The sequence below is a fragment of the Maniola hyperantus genome, chromosome Z (genome assembly GCF_902806685.2).
Source record: "Maniola hyperantus chromosome Z, iAphHyp1.2, whole genome shotgun sequence".
Classification (NCBI taxonomy): domain Eukaryota; kingdom Metazoa; phylum Arthropoda; class Insecta; order Lepidoptera; family Nymphalidae; genus Maniola; species Maniola hyperantus.
In genome coordinates, this window is record NC_048564.1 from 15,966,634 (window position 1) to 15,987,018 (window position 20,385).

At 38.3% G+C, this 20,385-nt stretch overlaps 2 protein-coding genes across 6 annotated transcripts in view; one reads left to right on the top strand and one right to left on the bottom strand.

Moving 5' to 3' along the window:
• The first annotated feature begins 2,346 nt into the window (after positions 1 to 2,346).
• Fhos (Formin homology 2 domain containing) overlaps positions 2,347 to 20,385 on the top strand; it is a 108,400-nt gene continuing 90,361 nt past the window's right edge. For both annotated transcript variants that reach the window (XM_069508625.1, XM_069508626.1), the window contains exon 1: positions 2,347 to 2,472. The gene's annotated coding sequence lies outside the window, so the exon portion shown is untranslated. The remainder of the gene's footprint in view (positions 2,473 to 20,385) is intronic.
• LOC117995276 (zinc finger protein ZFP2-like) lies at positions 7,172 to 19,075 on the bottom strand. 4 transcript variants are annotated; one of them, XM_069508599.1, is made up of 10 exons: positions 18,845 to 19,075; positions 17,953 to 18,127; positions 17,381 to 17,473; positions 15,491 to 15,625; positions 15,202 to 15,411; positions 14,257 to 14,357; positions 14,048 to 14,091; positions 13,846 to 13,920; positions 7,993 to 8,913; positions 7,172 to 7,910 (listed from the first exon to the last, which is right to left on the bottom strand). In XM_069508599.1, the coding sequence occupies exons 1-10, from the start codon at positions 18,934 to 18,936 to the stop codon at positions 7,456 to 7,458; spliced, it is 2,301 nt and encodes a 766-aa protein (XP_069364700.1). In that variant the 5' UTR covers positions 18,937 to 19,075; the 3' UTR covers positions 7,172 to 7,455. The 4 variants fall into 4 exon arrangements, with proteins under 4 accessions (XP_069364700.1, XP_069364699.1, XP_034839154.2 ...); XM_069508598.1 differs by having other exon boundaries at positions 13,588 to 13,920; XM_034983263.2 differs by lacking the exon at positions 13,846 to 13,920.

Consider the following 20,385-nt stretch of genomic DNA (forward strand, 5'->3'; position numbering starts at 1 on the left):
TATTGTTATACTACCTAAACACCATCCAAAACCATTTGCCTCATTTTGTAGTTTTATAGTTAGTGATTTAGTATTTTTCAAACCCGCAATGTATAGCGTGAAAAACTGGGGTCAACGCCCCACCTATGACTTGACAATGACTCCGTTTGACCTACTTTCGGAACGTTCGTTGACCTCTAGCCTAGTCAGATGTTTTACTTGCAATATATCGTGAAAATTTTGGATTTATTATTTAATCTTTTTTCGCATTTTTTTGTGGTACCTTATCAGTAATCATCAGTAGGGCGATTGTCTAAAACCTGCATCAATCATTATTACAATCTCAATTGTTCTGATTGGCTGAATTTGTGCGATTCTTGTTGCAACAAAGCATTGTGGCCAATAGTGAGCGAGCATTAACCAATCAGAGATGATTGCGATCGTGACATTGTAGCTGTCAAACAACCGCGGTAGAGCCACAGTACTTTCACCTGTCTTCATTTTTGCCAGCGTTCTGGTTACATCCTGTATATAGTCCGTAAAAATGACGCTTCACGCGCTATTTTAACTCTATTGGTCATGTAAAAAAAAAAAAAAAATGTAAAAAGTACGGTTTTGTTATGTTAAAATGAGGACTAAAATCCGTTAAAATGGCGCATGAGGAGCCATTTTTACGCATTATTTAAGTAAGTTTATTAGAGAGAGAGATACTGTTCAAATTAGAATTGACGTCCCAACGTTGACCGAATTTCCAAGTATCACTACCCATGTTATAAATGCTAATGTGTGTTTGTTTGTTGGTTTGTCCTTCAATCACGCCGCAATGAAGCGAACCTGATCTAATATTTTACATGGATATAGCTGAAGATCTAAAGAGTGACATCTACTTTATATCTCGGAAAATCAGAGAAATCCCACGGGATTTTTGAAAATCTAAATTCAGGCGGGCGAAGTATCGGGCATCGGCTAGTAAAAAGTAAATCTTCGTTTTTTGTAGGTTAATTTTCTGGATCCTATTACGAGTGACTCGTAAATCTATATAAATATAAAATGAAAAGAAGACTGACTAAATGACTGACTGATGTATCAACGCGCAGCTCAAACTACTGGACAGATCCCGCTAAAATTTGGCATGTAGATAGTATTATGAAGTAGACATCTACTAAGAAAGGATTTTTGAAAATTCATTCCCTAAGGTGGTAAAATAGGGTTAAGAAATTTATGTAGTCCACGCGGACGAAGTCGCGGGAATAAGATAGTTTTTAGGGTTCCATAGCTCAAAAGGAAAAAAGGAACCCTTATAGGATCACTTTTTTGTCTGTCTATATGTCTGTCTGTCTGTCCGTTGTTTCTGTCAAGAATACCTATAGGGTACCTACTTCCAGTTTACCTAGAATCTAGATTAATAAAATTTAGTAGGTAGGTAGGTCTTATAGTAAAAGTAAAGGAAAATCTGAAAACCGTAAAGTGTTGACATCACAAAAAAAAAATTAAATGTGTTCATGAACAAGTAATTATTATTTTCAATTTTCAAAGTAAGATAGCTATACTAAGTATCATATGAAAGGGCTATGCCTGTACATTCTTAGACAGATTTTTAGGGTTCCGTAGTATACAAGGAACCCTTATAGTTTCGCCATGTCCGTCCGTCCGTCCTCAGTTGATCTCAGAGACTTTTAGTGCTAGAAATCTGTAATTTGGCATGGGTATAAAATATATTAATCACGCCGACAAAGTGGTGAAATAAAATTGTGATAAATATTTTTTGTGTAGCTCCCCTATATCTAAAGTGGGGATGATTTTTTTTTCTCGTCTACCCCATAGATTGCGCGTGGCACGCCACGCACTTGTCCGGTTTTTATTTATTTTTATGCATAACAGTTTTTGATTTATCGTGCAAAATGACGAAAAAATACGACTGTAGTACGTAGCCCTCGGTGCGCGAGGCTGACTCGCACTTGGTCGGTTTTTTACATTCTTATTAATATTATTCAAGTATCAAATTATAGGTATTATGTTTAGCAATAGCGCTGACTACGCGCGTGCATCGTTGTGGTGTCGATGTCGGCTAAGTCATCAGTACAGAGTAGGTAGCTGGTAGTGCAATACAAACACTCGTCTAACTAACATTTTTCATTAACCTATTTCTTTTTTTCATTTATAGTAACAAACTAGCAAATAAATGAACTATTAACTTGGAATGAACGAGGAATTAGATAACTAAGGGGAGCTTATTAATAATTGAACTTTTAACGTAATTCTTACTTACAAACTATAAGGTAAACTATGTACGGAAAACCCGACGCGTCCCGTGCATTTATGAAATTTTTCCCGTAGTCGAATGAAAAAAATTTATTACCCACGTCACAAGGTCGTATCGTATCCGTGTAGTCACATATAAACGTATAGACGCGTGAGACGGCGCCCGCGCATCCCCGCCCGCCCAGTCGCCGGCCGCCCGCCCTGCACCGCGCACGCATCACAACAAACCAGGTTAGTGTACCTATTTAGTATAGTCTCTCAGATTTTACATCTCACCAAAGTTGATAGAGCGTTCCTGAGAGTTTTGCATAATGTTCTCAAAGGTGTGTGATGTCTATTAAGCCGTACTAGGCCAGCGTGGCAGACTTTGGCCTACGAGGGAAATTGAGAAGGGTTAGGCCATGCTCAGTAGCGGGTCGGCGTTGGGTTGATCATAAAGTAAAAAGTTGATAGAATGCGAGAGTCGAAACAAAGTAACGTCAAAGTAAAATAGACCTAAGCTCTATTGGTTTAAAGTTTAAAATTCAGTACCCCCATTTTTAATTTCATAACGTTTCCGCTTGGAGCGCTGGCTGTAGATGCTAGATAAACTTTTGCATTAAAACAAGGCAATTAAGGTCCATTTTACTTTAACTCTGAAGTGTTTTAACACTCGAATACTACCATATCAACATTGGTGAAATGTAAAATCTTATAGGAAGCTTACATTTAAACCCATTTACTATTTATAATGCGTAAAATTTAACTCCTCACGCGCCATTTTAACTTATTGTGTCAAATTTAATGTCAAAAATACGATTTTAACAAAGGGTGAACCGTACTTTTGACATGACAGTTGATCCATAGATTTAAAATGGCGCGTGAGGAGTCATTTTGTACGGACTATACTGTAAAATATAACTGTAAAAATACCAGCGGTTTTAACTTTTATTACATATTATCTCGAAGTCCATGTTATAGCGCGCTTTAGAGAGTAGTCCAACAGTCTATTTCTGTCGTGCATTTTCATAACGCATGTCGCTGGATGTTGGGACTGTAATTAACTAAAACGGGCGGCTTTTGCAGTTTTTTTAGGCCCGTTCCAGACACTGCTTTACTAGACTAGGAGATTCCCGAGACTTCATCCGCGTGGATTAAGGTTTTTTAAAAATCCCGTAACAACTCTTTGCTTTTCCAGGATAAAAAGTTGCTTATGCACATTTCCAAGATCAATCACCTAACGCACATAACTCCGAAAACTTAGAGGGTTTTTTTTTATTTGTTTATTATAATAATAATAATAATAATATTTATTTATTTATTTGAACAACTCAGTACAGTAATCAACTCTCTGGAATACTGACCCCTAAACTAGGAAATCCCGTGTCTTAGGGGCCAGTGCCTTCCCAAACATAAGATATGAATAGTTAATAATTTACAGCTAGGTATTACAACTATTTAAAATAAATAAATAAACAAAACACAAGTTTAAAGCGTGAAACAAACTATGGGACGCGTCCGTAAGCTATGAAGTACTGCGATATATAATGCACACGTAAATATATGAATTTCTATCTCGCCATCAGTCTGTACATCTGTACATCAGTTTATCGGTGAGTTTGTACCTACTCATAATGAATTACCTAACTATTATTATTTTATAAGTAGGTATATTAACTTCACTGTACCTATTCAGTTGGCGAAGGAGTCCATAACCCCCGATCTCCGATTAGGAGGAGGCGGACGTCCTAACCGCACTGGGCGAATAAGTACTTACTCAGCCCCAATCAACTTTATCTTTCAACTCACGTGTTCATTGTATTTGAGAATCATAAATAAAGCGAGTTGGCAGGCAGCAGTGCCTAGTGCCGGCATATGTGTCAAGTTCGCCGGTGCAATGTAAAATGTAATGATAGGTATTTTACGTTAGTCTTTTCGTATCGGCTTCTTTATAAATTTACGCGGGTTTAGTAGTTTTTAGGGTTCCGTACCTCAAAAGGAAAAGCATAACCCTTATAGGATCACTTTGTTGTCTGTCTGGTCAAGAAACCTATAGGGCACTTCCCGTTGACCTAGAATCATAAACTTCTTATAGCTGGCATTAGGGGACAAAATGAAAGCCCTTTCATATGAAACCCCACTTGGTATACTTGAAAATTGAAAATAAGTAAGTAGGTACTAATTATTTGTTCATGAACACATTTTTTTGTGGTGTAACCGAAAATTTACGGTTTTCGGATTTATTCCAATTTCAATTTTCATTTATTGCATTTCCATAAACTACATCATATTAAGTATGTACAAAGTATTATGGATACCCAGTTTGGGTGTCGCAATTTGGTCCTTAGACCTTAGTAGGGAGACCGATATTATTATTTATTTTTGTTCGTCGTTTAGGAAATCATTTACGGCATAGTAGCCCTTTTCTAATAAAAAGTTTTTTAATATTCTGTTGAATTTATTTTCATTGTTTATGTTACGAATTTTGTCTGGTAAATTATTATATATCTTTATAGACATTATTCCTTTAGGTACTTGTGATACCTAGCATACCTACCTGGCAAATTTCACGATTTCTGGAGTCAACGGGAAGTAGCCTATAGGTTTTCTTGACAGACACGACGGACAGATGGACAGACAGACAACAAAGTAATCCTATAAGGTATACTTTTTCTTTTTGAGGTCCGGAACCCTATAAACGTTCACCGCTGGGCATAGGTCTCTTATGGGGACTCTTGCGAGTTGCGACTCTTATCTTGCGCCGCCTGAATCCAGCTCGAGCGGCTCCTTGCGACTCGTTTGATGTACTAATGTCCACCTAGTGGGGATCTTCCCACGCTGCGCTTTCCGGTGCGAAGTTGCCATTCTTGCGCCTCGGGACCCCAACAAAATCTTATTACTTAACAAGAATTTTGTTTAAAGGTTCACTAAAAATTTGACCCTGAAAACCGTTTAACAATGATAATGGTGATATTATGTATGTATGTATATATTTTATTGCACCACAGAAACACAAATGACAGGTTACAAAAAGAAATCTTAATAAGTAGGTACAAAAAGGCGGTCTTATCGCTAAATAGCGATCTCTTCCAGACAACCTTAACGCTATGGAGAAAACGAACAAATGGACAATGGGAGGTGTTTAGAAGCAGGCGTTACTTTGCGGAAGTCCATGATATACAATGAACCAAAAGCTTAATTTTCTATAATCCGCTGAAACAGGTCGAATCTGTATGATGCAACATGCAGCATGCGAAATGCACCACCCGCCCTCCCACTGCTAACCATGCTGGAAAAGCAGCCACCCGGCAAGCAATACGCACCACCACGCAGTGGGAGGGCAGGCGGTGCATTTCGCATGGTGCATCATACAGATTCGACCTGTTTCAGCGGATTACACTAAATTAAGCTTTTGGTTCATAGATGGTGATATGGTTCCAAGCAGGGCCATCTTTACGCGGGGGTTCAAAGGGTGCGGTGCACTCAGGCGCAAAGTCCTAGGCGACCGCCATAAATTTCGATAGGTACCTAGTACCACACTGAGACCAAGCGAGCGGAGCCGCGGGCACAGCCTGTGGTGTAACAATCAAGTGACAAGTAACGCGCAGGCTAATTTTCGCCGTATATGCTAAAGCCGGCCCTGGTTCCTAGCTATCAAAATAGGTCTCAATGATCGTGCCCCGCTCAAGACTGTGTTTTTAGAGTTATAGAGATCCACAACAACGTCAAAACTACTAGCGGTTCGGAAAACAGATTCTAATGAGAAGAGCCGGCAAGAAACTCCCCAAAACTTTACGTAAGAGTAAAATAACTTACCACGTGTAGTATCTTTTTTTTTATTTAGATACAAGTTAGCCCTTGACTGCAATCTCACCTGGTGGTAAGTGATGATGCAGTCTAAGATGATAGCGGGCTAACCTGAAAGGGGTCTGGCAGTTTTTATTAAACCCATACCCCTTTGGTTTCTACACATCGTACCGGAACGCTAAATCGCTTGGCGGCACGGCTTTGCCGGTAGGGTGGTAACTAGCCACGGCCGGAGCCTCCTACCAGGGCAGACCAGAAATTTTGAAATTATAAAATTCCAAACCCCTGCCAGGAATCGAACCCGGGACCTCCCACTAATAAGAACACAGCGCTCACATCTACTGAAAGACAGCGTCGTCACTCTGTACGGATATCTACTCATGTGCTGGTGACACACTCTACAACAATAAAAGCTAATTCCCTCAATGCCAAGCAAAGTCGTGACTCATTCCACTCAACCTAAACATGCGCACTTCACATACCTACAAAACTTTTCTAGTTTCGTATCATGTATAGTACGCGACAGGTCGAGGCAATCAGGGTATAAGGGTGCCTGTCCACTGAAGCGGAGATGTGTATAGTTGACCAATCAGTTTTGTCAGACGACAGAATAAAATTATAACGTTATTTACTGAAAATCTGATTGGTCTGGTCAACACACCTCCGCTCCGCGCCGCTTCAGTGGACAAGCACCTTAAGCCGGGAGGACGCCCCGCACACTCACACGTCACCCGTGCTATCCCGCACTGGGTTAACGCGGGGCTGTGCGGGTGAGCGGGTCGTCCCCATCCCGATTGCCATGTCAACCTGTCTTGAACTATAGGTATGTATTTTGACATACATGACGGTGTAATAAGTAATCGGTGTAATAAGCCCTGAAACTCAGGGGGCCTTCGAATCCTTACCAGAAAATCTCGATCGAACTGAACTTTTGACTCCCATTTTAAAACCAAAATTAGGCAAATCGGTTCAGCCGTTCATGAGTTTTTGTATAACTAACAAATGTCTATTATTTTTTTTATTAATATAGATTATGAAGCACAGAGATAAAATCAGTGAGAAGCTATCTTCACTGAATTTATATTATCTGCGCTTCATTTATTAGGGGCACAATATAGGACATAAATAAATATGATACAAACAATACAGTTATAATAAGTTATAACTAACTTATTATACAATGTTTATGTTTATTAATAATCTACTAATTATGTTCAAATATTCAATATGAAATTCACTATGTGAAAAAAAACATTAATTATAAACCGCGAAGTATTTGGAAGTCTAAGCGTGCTTAGTTTAAATAAATTAAGATAATAGTATTCCTTTTTCTAATAACAATACACAAATAACGACAATGTATGACATTGAAAACACAAGTAACCTACCAAGTTCCATACAAAATTACAATTCAGTCTTACATTTTATTCAAAACAGGATACTTCCTGGCAAGCTAAAAGGCCCTAAGCGAGATCTGATATCGACAGCTCTAGCTGCGAAGTAGTATTTATATCCGGCCATGAACTGTGTCACCGTGCATGTCATAGGCAGTGCCACAGCTTTGACATCGCCAATTTTTTTCCATAGAGCAGTACTCGGAGGCGACATAGTCTCCTGGTAAGCATACAAATGATAACTAGCAATTTCTTCATAGGTCTCTTCCTGGTATCCATCTATCTTCCATGATATTACAATTCCATTTTTTAATTTTGACAATTTGAGCTCGGGAGCCGGAGGCAAGGCTTTCCAATTCTGTGGTTGATCTTGCTTCACCGATTCTGGAAAAGGTGCCGGATGTAGACTTGGGACTAGCTGCATTCTTACAGCATTAGGACTTTGATTCGGTTTCGCAACCCCAGGCGTAGGAACTCTTTGCCTTGGACCTAAAATATAGTGATTTAGTAAATGTATTGTTTATTTTGATTTGTTAAAATCAAGATGTATCAATAATAGTAAATAATTTACCTGGAGGAGAAATGGTTCTCAACATAATTGTCTGTCCAGGTCTGACGCCAACCGGAGATTGTGAGCCACTTATGGGTATATACACTTTTCGAGGGTTCTCTCTCTCATCATCAGTTAAGTCTACAGTTACTGAATCATTCTGTTGCATTCGACTGTGTGGTCGTTTTTCCGGTTTTGGGATAAGCGGTATCGCAGGTAGACCATTGGACACATTTGGGACTGGAGATTTGTTGACAGGTCCTGTGACTTGTGATTTACCTGGCGTGTTTTCAGGGGATGGTTGTATTTTTATATTATTCATATTGCTGTTGTTTATGGCCGGGACTAATCTGAGCACAGGAATTGGTAAATTGGGAGTTGTATTTGTTAGCAATTTCTGAAGCTCTATATTATTCTGTGCTGGTTTCACTTGCCGGTTGGCTCCACTGTTGGCAGCAGCATTGTTTTTAGCTGTATTAGGATTTTGCGATTTCTTTCGTAAGTCAACTTTGTCGGTCATCAGCACCTGCATGCCAACAGATCGTGTTATTTTTAAAGGTGTTATTGGCATATTAGACTTTTTCTTCTGTTCCTCTTGAACTGCCTTTAAGACGATCAGTAAGTCTCGGTTTTGTTTTGTCAGTGCTGCTGCTTTTTTCTTAAATTCTTCTATATTTAGCGTTATAGCTTTAAACTGAGATTTTATTCCACTTAAATTACTTCGGTCCTCGACACCTTCAACTATTTTTAAAATACAGAATTCTTCAAGTTCATCTCTTGTCATATCAGCTAAGTTTTTCTTACATGTTTTGACGAAATTTATTTTAACCAGTGGTTTTTTAGATGCAGGAGTTTCTTCTTGCGCTTTCATTAAGTCTAGTTGAGGATCACTCGTTATCATCTTAGTAACACTTGGGGAAGTCATTTCTGCTTGTACTGTGTCTGTAAAAATATAACATAACATACTGAATACATAACTTGCTATAAAAATTATTCTGAACATTAACCCATTTTTGAATTTTATTATAAGCAATTCACGACTTAATATTAAGGTAGGTTGCCATTTAATCTATTAAAAAATCTTTCCTCGACACAGCTATGAAATTCAATATTATTTATTTGCGTCTAATAACTTCGCCCATAACATATATATATATATATATATATATATATGTTATGGGCAATTTGAAAAGTCCGGGCACTATTAATAATGGCCGGTCTGTATTCATAATGCCCGACTCAATTGGACAATGTGATTAAAACAGCATGATTAATCACTTTTTCCGGCCATTATGAATATGCACACCCTATCTTGGGCAAAGTAATAAAATAGGTGAACTGTAGTGTTTTTGTTTATTAAATGAAATTAAACTTACAAAATTTTCATGAAAAGTCAACAAAAAATAAACTATATAGGAAAAACAGACACAGAGAACTTAGGCTGCAAGAGCGAGCGAAGCGAGCTCGGGACTCGGGGCACCCCGACTCGGATGGGTTAGGTTAGAAGGGGATTTAAACCACCCAGAAAAGGAGCCCCGCCAAGCGGGGCTCCGTCGACCTGTCGTGGTAGTGTTCATCACTTTTGCAAAGTAAAACATTTGTAATACAATGTTTATCAAATGTTTTTTTTGTAAAATGATGTTTGCGGAATACGACGTTTGTGATTTGATTAGTTTTTGAAACCTTTTTGGGAATTATTCATACTGCCCGGTCCAAGTGATTTCAAGCTATGTCAAACATGACTTATTACATGGACCACGGGCCGTCGGGTATTATTAATAATGGCCGATCAAAGTGATAAATTAATCACTTTGCCCATCACTCTTGGGCATTATTAATAATGGCCGGTCCTTATTAATAACGGCCAGTTAATCACGTTGCCCGTAACATATATATATATATATATACTAGCTGATCCCCGCGGCTGCGCCCGCGTGGATTTAGGTTTTTAAAGATCCCGTGAGAACTTTTGATTTTCCAAGACAAAAAGTAACCTATCCGTAGTAGCCCGCCCCCTGATGTAAGATATCTCAGTACCGAATTTCGTAAAAACATTTAAACGCATGATTCTTTAAAAATACCATGGTACCTACACCACCTTCTTTGTGTCAGCTCTGATACCGCTGCCATCGCAGAGCGGGCAGCCAGGCGGAGATTTTGTGCGTGAGCGCCCCTCAAATTTCGAGAACTATCTGCAACTTTTTCGATGGTAGACACAGACTCAAAAATGCGGGTCATTATGTCAACAGAGGTGCAGACTTTCAACTCGTCCTGGATGGTCTCGACAGTAGGCAGATCTTTTTTTAACCGACTTCAAAAAAAGGAGGAGGTTCTCAATTCGTCGGAATCTTTTTTTTTTATTTTTTTTTTTATTTTTTATGTATGTTCCCCGATTACTCGAAAACGCCTGGACCGATTTTGGAAATTCTTTTTTTGTTTGAAAGGGTATACTTCAAAGTTGGTCCCATTTCAATTTGGTGAAGATCTGATGAACATCTTCGAAGATAGATACTGGAACTCCTCAACGGATAAGAGTAAATTGCTCGCGATCAGTGTAATAGCTTAGTAAACAGTAGATTTTTAACCAGTCATAGCATAATTCCATGGAGCCACTAAAAATTGTGAAATAAAAAATTTTTACAAAAAAAATAAAAACCGACTTCGTTACACAAACACTAAAAATTGAAAAATAATTTAATTTATTACCGAATATATTATGTATACAAGAGTTAATATAGTTCCATAATAATATTTTTTGGGGTCGGTGCCAATGAGGTGCCATTGTGGAGTCCTATAAAAATATGAAGTCTAGACGATTCGCGCAGCTAAAGCTAATTGGCACCGGAACCCAAAAATATTATTATGGAACTATATTAACTCTTGTATACATAATATATTCGGTAATAAATTAAATTATTTTTCAATTTTTAGTGTTTGTGTAACGAAGTCGGTTTTTATTTTTTTTGTAATTGCCTTTATACTTGTCGCAGACACATAAGGGTCAGGGGCATGACCGTCGTCCTCCACAGCCGTTTTCTTTGCCTTTCCCGGCTTACATAAGTAAGGCTGCCGCCTTTTCCGCGTTCCGGAAGCAGTTGATGCAGTTGACGCGAGTGAGCTGTCTGACACATCCGCTCTCTTTTTCCGAGGGGCGCGCAGACACACTCGGCCCCTCAAATTCCTTCAAGGGACGCGCGAAAATGCGCGTCTCTTCCTCTCCGCGCGGGCGTTCTACCCTTCTCGTATCAGCGGCGTATGGCGGATTCATCAGTTTTCCGGTTCCCGGTGGGGTTCTCCTGATAGTCTCTTCTTGCGAACGGGTTTGTCAGCTCTTCTAGTTTTTTCTGCTTTTCATTCTGTGTCTGAATTATTGGCTCCTTGGGCAAAGCGATAGTTGCCCTCCCCAGATACGGCAGGGCTGACTGAATTAGGTTCAGTGTGGGATTCTCCGCAGGGTAAACCAGCTGCGGTACCCACCTGGGGTACATCATTTTTACTATTCGCTTTCATTTTTTGCTGAACCACAGCTTGCTTTTTCTGTCGGGGTGAAGTCCCCTAGGCCGCATCTTACAGGACTAAAGGCACGCCCATGCCTACTGGTTTTGGTTCGCGCCGGGTATTTGATTTCCCCGGTACCACCCATATCTGGGAGGCATTCCCCTATCCACCACCCCGAGGACGCGCCCGATGGGAGATCCAGCGACTCCTCACGGGATGCCTCTATGACCTGCACGCCACTGATACATACATACCCCATACTACTACGTTACTCAGAAAATAAAGCAGGACTGGCGCTACGGGGACCTTGGTCAATTACGTACTTAGGTAAATGACTATTTTAAAAATTATCTTCCGTCTCATTATTAGTCTTTTAGTATTAATCCAAAAAACTGGCCAAGTGCGAGTCAGACTCGCGCAACGAGAGTTCCGTACTACAGTCGTATTTTTTCGACATTTTGCACGATAATTCAAAAACTATAATGCATAAAAATAAATAAAAATCTGTTTTAGAATACCTACACAAGTTCAGGGTTTTTATATGATACCCCCACTTGATATAGTTAATTATCTTACTTCGAAAATTTAAAATACTAATTATTAGTTCATGACCACAATTTAAGTTTTTTTTGTGTGATGTTACCGCAAATTCACGGTTTTCAGATTTTTTCCCGAATGTCAGCTATAAGACCTACCTACCTGCCAAATTTCATGATTCTAGGTCAAGGGGAAGTACCCTGTAGGTTTCTTGACAGACCGACAGACAGACAGACAGACAGACAACAAAGTGATCCTATAAGGGTTCCGTTTTTCCTTTTGAGGTACAGAACCCTAAAAATAAACAAATAAACAAAAAAAGAATAATTAAAAACCAATGTAATAATATCAACCAAATTTTAAGTACTAAACAAAAAAGAAATAAAGACATAAACAAACTTGTAGTACTAAAAAAAAGAAATAAAGAAATTATTTTAGCCGTTTAGATCACGAAGTGAAATACAATTACACATGACATATCCTATTGTTTTAAAAACTATTTTCTGACGAATTATTATTATATTATATAGTATCTTGATTAATGTCAGGGGATCGTGTCATAACCAGATCCTCCAAGCTACACTACACAAAGCACACTACTACACTATCTGTTGTAGAGTTTATCTCCTGAGCATTCTCCGGCTCACGAACATGATGAAGGCTTTTCACCAGCGGCAGTGTGAGTTCTCATATGCTTCATTAGATGGCCATTTTGTGCACATTTGTAATCACATAACTTACACGAGAAAGGTCTTTCACCAGTGTGAGTTCTCATGTGCCTCACTAGATCGCTATTTCCTGCACATTTGTAATTACATAACTTACACGAGAAAGGTCTTTCACCAGTGTGAGTTCTCATGTGCCTCACTAGATCGCTATTTCCTGCACATTTGTAATTACATAACTTACACGAGAAAGGTCTTTCACCAGTGTGAGTTCTCATGTGCGTCACTAGATGACTATTTTGTGCACATTTGTAATCACATAACTTACACGAGAAAGGTCTTTCACCAGTGTGAGTTCTCATGTGCCTCACTAGATCGCTATTTCCTGCACATTTGTAATTACATAACTTACACGAGAAAGGTCTTTCACCAGTGTGAGTTCTCATGTGCCTCACTAGATCGCTATTTCCTGCACATTTGTAATTACATAACTTACACGAGAAAGGTCTTTCACCAGTGTGAGTTCTCATGTGCGTCACTAGATGACTATTTTGTGCACATTTGTAATCACATAACTTACACGAGAAAGGTCTTTCACCAGTGTGAGTTCTCATGTGCCTCACTAGATCGCTATTTCCTGCACATTTGTAATTACATAACTTACACGAGAAAGGTCTTTCACCAGTGTGAGTTCTCATGTGCGTCACTAGATGACTATTTTGTGCACATTTGTAATCACATAACTTACACGAGAAAGGTCTTTCACCAGTGTGAGTTCTCATGTGCGTCACTAGATGACTATTTTGTGCACATTTGTAATCACATAACTTACACGAGAAAGGTCTTTCACCAGTGTGAGTTCTCATATGCCTCACTAAATTGATGTTAATTGTACATTTGTAATCGCATAACTTACATGCAAATGGTTTTTCACCTGTGTGAGTTATCATATGCCTCTTAAAATCACCTTGATTTTTACATTTGTAGTGGCAAATGTTGCAAGTGAACCATGATACTTCAACGTGGGCCTTTATGTGTTTAACTAAGAAACTTTTTCGTTTATACATCTTTTTACAAATGTCACAAATGAACCCTCTTTCCTCAATGTGTGAACTATTTGTAGACAAATCATTACATTGTATGTTAATCACATTGTTCAAACAATCAGTTTTACTTTGTAAATCACTTTCTTCAGTTGGGGGCACTTTTGTTTCGTTATTTGCTGCAAGACTCGCGGGCAGAGGAGCGACTGAAACAAAACATTTCTACTTTTTCCTCGTTTATAAATGTATAAAAAGATTCCGACGTATCGAGAACCTCCTCCTTTTTTTGAAGTCGGTTAAAAATGTAAAACGATAAATAAGGCTGCATCTTACCTAAGGTCTGAGCAGAATGTCCAGAAGGGCTGGGGTCCGACTGTCTGTGAAATAAATAATCAGAATGTATCTAGAGTGTACTGGGGAGCCCCTAGCCAGTATGTATACTGCATACAGCAGGTTAGAGTATTATGATTTCTGATACAAGTATGAGTGCATTGTAACTGTTACATGAACTAAACGCTATTATTAGGAGCAGGTATACTGACTTGTTCTCAGTGACGAGTGAAGAGTGTGCAGAGCTGGAGCTCCCAGCTGCACGAGGACTGCATACTTGTGATGTCTCACATTCAGCTTCACTGTCACTCTCCTGCAAAATACAAAACAAAGCCGTAACGTTTCTGTCCTTTGAGAGTTTGAGAGGTCCCCTTCACAACTAAACAAGCTACTAGACATGTGTCCGCTATAGCTTAACTTAACTGAAAACCGCTGCCGTGCCTATAGCGTACCATAGCGTTATTGTCGTAGCTAGCAACGGTTTTCAGCTAACATCTATGACGAACCACCTGACAACGCAACGCTGCCAACTGGCAACTGACAATGCATTGTTTGGTTTTTTGGTTACTAGAAACGCAATAATTATGCCTTCTCTTTCTTTCTTTCACTGAAAGCTGAGAAGGAGCGGTTATTGGCTACCGGCTTAGTAACTAAGAACTTGGTAAACCAAAGCCGACCTTATCTCTATTACGCTAAGGCTTAACTGCACAAGTACTTGTCCATTACACTTTGATCTATCAAACTTAATACAGTTAGCCTTAGAGTAATAGAGATAAGGTCCTCTTTGGTTTATCAATCTTCGTGAAATGTTTTTGGTTAACTGGACTGTGGCAAACTATTCGTGCAGGCGTCCACTATAGTTTGACCTATAGATATTCATGAAAGTCAAACTGGTTTTATTTTAGTGAATATGCGCGCGCTAGCTATACAGACGGTATTGATACGGCAGCTAGCTTAGTTACTACTACGGAAACCGCTGCGCGTTGCGCATATTAAATTAGTTGAAACACAACTTTGATACCGATATTCGACAACGGTTATCAATATCGGTATTGAAACTAAATAACTGTTGATTAACCGTTGACATAAATAGCCAATAACGCCCATCTTTACAAGCTACTATATTGAACAAGTTACAATAGTGAAAGCTATCTCACCTGGAGATGCAAGCAGGTATGTTGAATGTACACATGTTCATGGTCAAATTCCTCCAAACAAAAAGTACATTGGAAGGGAACACTTTTAGACTTTAACAGATCCACATCAATGTGTAAGTCGCAGTGGTCAGGTCCTAGCGTTGTCAACACCATATTACTCTTTAGTTGGTGTTTTGTGCGGTTTATCATTTTTATATCTTTTCTTGTTACCTGTTAAGAGACAAGTTAGTATTTAATGTGTACAGTATGAGGATTAGAAAGGATGCCAGTTTATGTATTAAATACTCACTAATTCATGTTTTTCAACTAACTCCATCGTCAATGCACGGGCTCTCAAGCTCTTGTCTCTAAATCTACTAAAGTTCATCAATCTCTGAGCACATTGTACGCAAAGTGTTTGTTTTAGGTTGCCTTGATCACACACCTGAAACAACACACGATTAAAGTAATCTAACATTCCTTACATAATCCTTGTTTGTCTCTGCACTGTTTATAATTTATCAATAGTACAGTACTGCACGAGACCGGGAAGTAAGCGTTTTCTGGTCGAGTGTGAGTTAGACGGCCGAGCCTCGGCAAGGACGTCTATAACGCGAGGCCAGAAAGGCACTCCCGGTCGAGGCATGTACAATACTTTTCTTAAAAAAAAATCAAAAAAAAATAAAAACCGACTTCAATAACCACGAACACTAAAAAGTAAAAAATAATTTAATTTATTACCCAATTTAGTGTTGGTGGTTATTAGTGGCCCCATCGTCGTACTAAAATATGATATGCCTGGTTAAAAACCTACTGTTTACTAAGCTGTTACACTCATCACGAGCAATTTACTCTTATCTATTGAGGAGTTCTGTTCTCCATCTCCGAAGATATTCATCAGATCTTCACCAAAGTAAAATGGGACCACCTCTGAAGTATGTTCTACAGAACAAAAAAAGAATTATCAAAATCGGTTCATAATTGACGGAGTAATCGCGTAGCAAACATACAATAAAAAACATACAATCGAATTGAGAACCACCTCCTTTTTTGAAGTCGGTTAAAAATATTAAAAAAAGTATAAATTATACTATGTATTTAGCTAATTCAGCCTCAGCTCTCAGATTAGCCGTGCAATTAAATTCCATACTATCCTCACTTGAACTCATTTTATCTAGTAGGCAACTTGTTTAATAAATAATTTATTAAAACAAACAGTCAATTCGCGCCTTTAAATATGAAGACAAAAAAATCAGTTTGTCAAAGTCAAATGATTTATTCAAAATAGGTAATAAATTACTCTTATTGATGGTCTGGTATGGTGTTGGATTTGTAAGATATAATGGTGATAATTATTACGCAAACTTAAAACTAAAGCTACGAGGTAAGTCAACATCAGAAATGGCAGTAATTCACAGACATTGTTGTTAAAACAGACTTCTTGCTATGTAACCATAAAAACCAAACACTAAAATGGTTATGGTTTTTTATTTGGAGTACGCAAGCATGGATGTGTCTCACAGCTACACAAAAAGGCTTTTTAGGGTTCCATACCTCAAAAGGAAAAACGGAACCCTTATAGGATCACTTTGTTGTCTATCTGTCTGTCAAGAAACCTACAGGGTACTTCCCGTTGACCTAGAATCATGAAATTTGGCAGGTAGGTAGGTCTTATAGCTGGCATTAGAGGAAAAATCTGAAAACCGTCAATTTGTGGTTATATCACACAAAAAAATTAAATTGTGGTCATAAACTAATTATTAGTATTTTCAATTTTCGAAGTAAGATAACTATATCACGTGGGGTATTATATGAAAGGGCTTCACCTGTGCATTCTATGACAGGTTTCTATTTATTTTTACGCATCATAGTTTTTTAATTATCGTGCAAAATGTCGAAAAAATACGACTGAAATACGGAACCCTCGTTGCGCGAGCTTGACTCGCACTTGGCCGGTTTTTTTCAAAGTCACAAAGGTTTCTAAAATATCAGTGCCTTTTGATATGGTGACGGTGGCCTTTGAATCGCCATAGAAACATCGGTGACGGTGGCTGATATTCTGTTAGGTAAGAACTTTGCTTTTGCTCCGGCGTCCCTTCTTCAAATTTCCACCCTTCGCCACGGGTGTGTATAAACTATACAATACGTAACTATATACACTATACAATACATAACTATACATCATAAATTAACAACTTACAGGCTGTCCTGTTAAATTTTCATATGCTTCTTCCAATTTGTGTTTACTCATCAGTAACAGCTTGCTGTCAGTGTCTAGGCATATCATGCAAACCTGGAAATATACTCTTAGTTAATTCTACATTACTGTTTCCATACAATGCTACAATAGGTAACTGCACATAAACTTAACATGATTGTGCCAAGCTCTAAACTAAAAATACACAGTACGGGTCCCAACTAAAATTTATAATAAAATTCCAGACCATATAAAAAAAATTGAGCATAATATAGCGTTCATCAATGCATTAAAAGAATTCCTAATCAAAGAAGCCTTTTACAAAATTAATGACTATCTACTTGACGAATAATATAATAATTGCTGTGCCCTAACAAGGTTTCAATATTGTAATTATAAAAATAATTGTTTAATAATTTATATAATCAATATTGGAATGCATAAATAATAATAAATGAAATTAAGATCCAATGTAGCTCCATAGCTCCTTCTCCTTCCTCAGACACACTTGATCTGATTAAGTTACTTTTGATTTACTGACAACTAACAATATGTTACATGACATTATGAGTTACCTGCACTGCCGAAGGAATAGCACCAGTACGAATTTGCCTTACGCCACTTTCTGTTTCATATATTATGTCGTCATTTAGAAAATGCTGCGAGCAGACCACAGCAGAGTCCGGTAGGTCGGCTTGTTTGCCGAGCGCTCTGAGCCAAGCCGCACGGAGGTGCATTTCACTCGGGAAACTGGAAATTACCTTTACGTTATACTAGCTTATGCTCGCGACTTCGTCCACATGGACTACACAAATTTCTAACCCCTATTCCACCCCCTTAGGGGTTGAATTTTCAAAAACCCTTTCTTAGCAGATGCCTACGTCATAATAGCTATCTGCATGCTAAATTTCAGCCCGATCCGTCCAATAGATTGAGCTGTGCGCTGATAGATCAGTCAGTCAGTCAGTCACCTTTTCCTATTATATATTTAGATATTACAAGCAAATTAACATGTATCAAAGTAATTCATATATTCACAGTAGAACCACCTTTACTCACGTTTCGTACATTATCTATAGTCGACGCATTTTAAACTGAGTCGTCGAGTTATCTGTCTGTTTCGCTGTGTGTGTGCGACCGAAACAGACCGATAGCTCGACGACTCAGTTTAAAATGCGTCGACTATAGTTACATTTCAAATACACACACCCTTTGATAACTCCTTGAAAGTTCTTGCTTTGCTACAAGCGGGCTGCAGGGCAGTGTTTCAATGACCACCAGCATAATTAGCTGCTCTGAACTAACTGATTACTGCTCAGACTGGCTAAGACCAGCACGCTGCAGTCAGCACAGAACTGATAACGACCGTAAACTCTCAACAATGTTATAACACTCGGACAAGACGTGAGAACTGGATATAACTACGACTTGCGAGTCAACTCAACTCAAAAGTCAAATAATACTCACCGGTGAAAACTGGTTTCTTCGCAAGTCCCTTGTCCCTCCGTTGTTGATACATTGTCCGTAGTGTTCCTACAGAAAGGCACGCAACACCGCATTTTCAATGCTTATTTGTTTTGCCTTGAATTCCAAGGACGATTTATAGTCGGAAAACGTAAGTTTCCGAATTTGAATTAACAAAGATAACTCTTTGTTAATTCAAAATGTTAGCTCTGCAAATCCTAGATGCCCACGATGCCCAGATTTTTTAGAAATAAAAGCATTATTTGAGAACTTAACGGTTTTAATCAGTGTTGCCAGTGGCAGATAGCATAGATAACACACTATATACCAGAGAGCAGATAGTCAAATGCACAGAACACTACAGTGCGACAAGGCTATCTTGGCGCGTGGCGAAAATCGGACTAACGTTGCCGTCAAGTGTCCCCTTTGTTCTTGTTTGAATATTCTAAGCCTTTGTTCTCCAACACCGCCCTCTGTCAATGTCATTCAAGTGCCAAGAGAGACTTGTCGCACTGTATTACTCCTACCAAGTCAAATGTAACACGAGACAACTCAATGTGTAACATTTCACGAGAAAAGTAACCTTTAAAAACCTTAAAAACCGGCCAAGTGCGAGCCGGAACTCACTCATTTAGGGTTCCGTACATAATTATGAACAACATAATTATTTTGGATGCATGAAAATTTAAATATTTCAGTGACGAGTGATCTTTAGAATAATAATTCATCTAAGTCTCTTAATTTATTTTTAAATTACTTACAAGATATTTTATTTATTCAACAGAGATTGGCTGGTTGTTTGGTATATAGTTTCGATAGCTTAACATACGCACTATTGCCGAACTTAACTGTTTTTGATGATGTTATTTTTAGTTTATGCTGGTGTATCATGCTAACTATTTAGAATATCGTAGGTACCTACAGATTATTATAATATATTTTGGCAAATATTAATGACTCATATTGGGCTGAGACCTAGACTGGGCAAAGTCAAGATTCTCAATTCCTTAAAGTACGGCTGACAACTCTTGGGTTTCTTTAGGGCACAACCAATAAACTTTTGTTAATTTAAAAATAATAAATAACAATATTTAGTTGGATTTACTATATTTGTTAATGCTATTCTGATGTCAGCATTATGCATAATTTTTGTCCCAATTTAAATATCGTGGGAAAAATAGTTAGCCGCTTTTAAAAAAATTGAAAGTGATCATTTTCTATTTTCGTAATAGGTAAAAAAACGGTCACCGTTAACTAAAGCGTGGTTTAATGATCGCATTTTCAGTGATTGAAACTGAATTCTACTAAACCACTAGCCACTAAAAGCAATATTTCTCCAATAAAATGTGGGTCGAAACTGCCAGTTTTAGTGAAAAATCCACTATCTTGGCAACACTGATGAAATGACATTGACACTTGACATGACGACACATTTCTAAAACTGGCTTTCCGGCTCTGGATTCTAAATCTTTAAGCATGCAGTAAAAAGTAAAAATAATTTTTTACCACATTTTTTACCGTAGACGGAGTAAATAATCTAGACA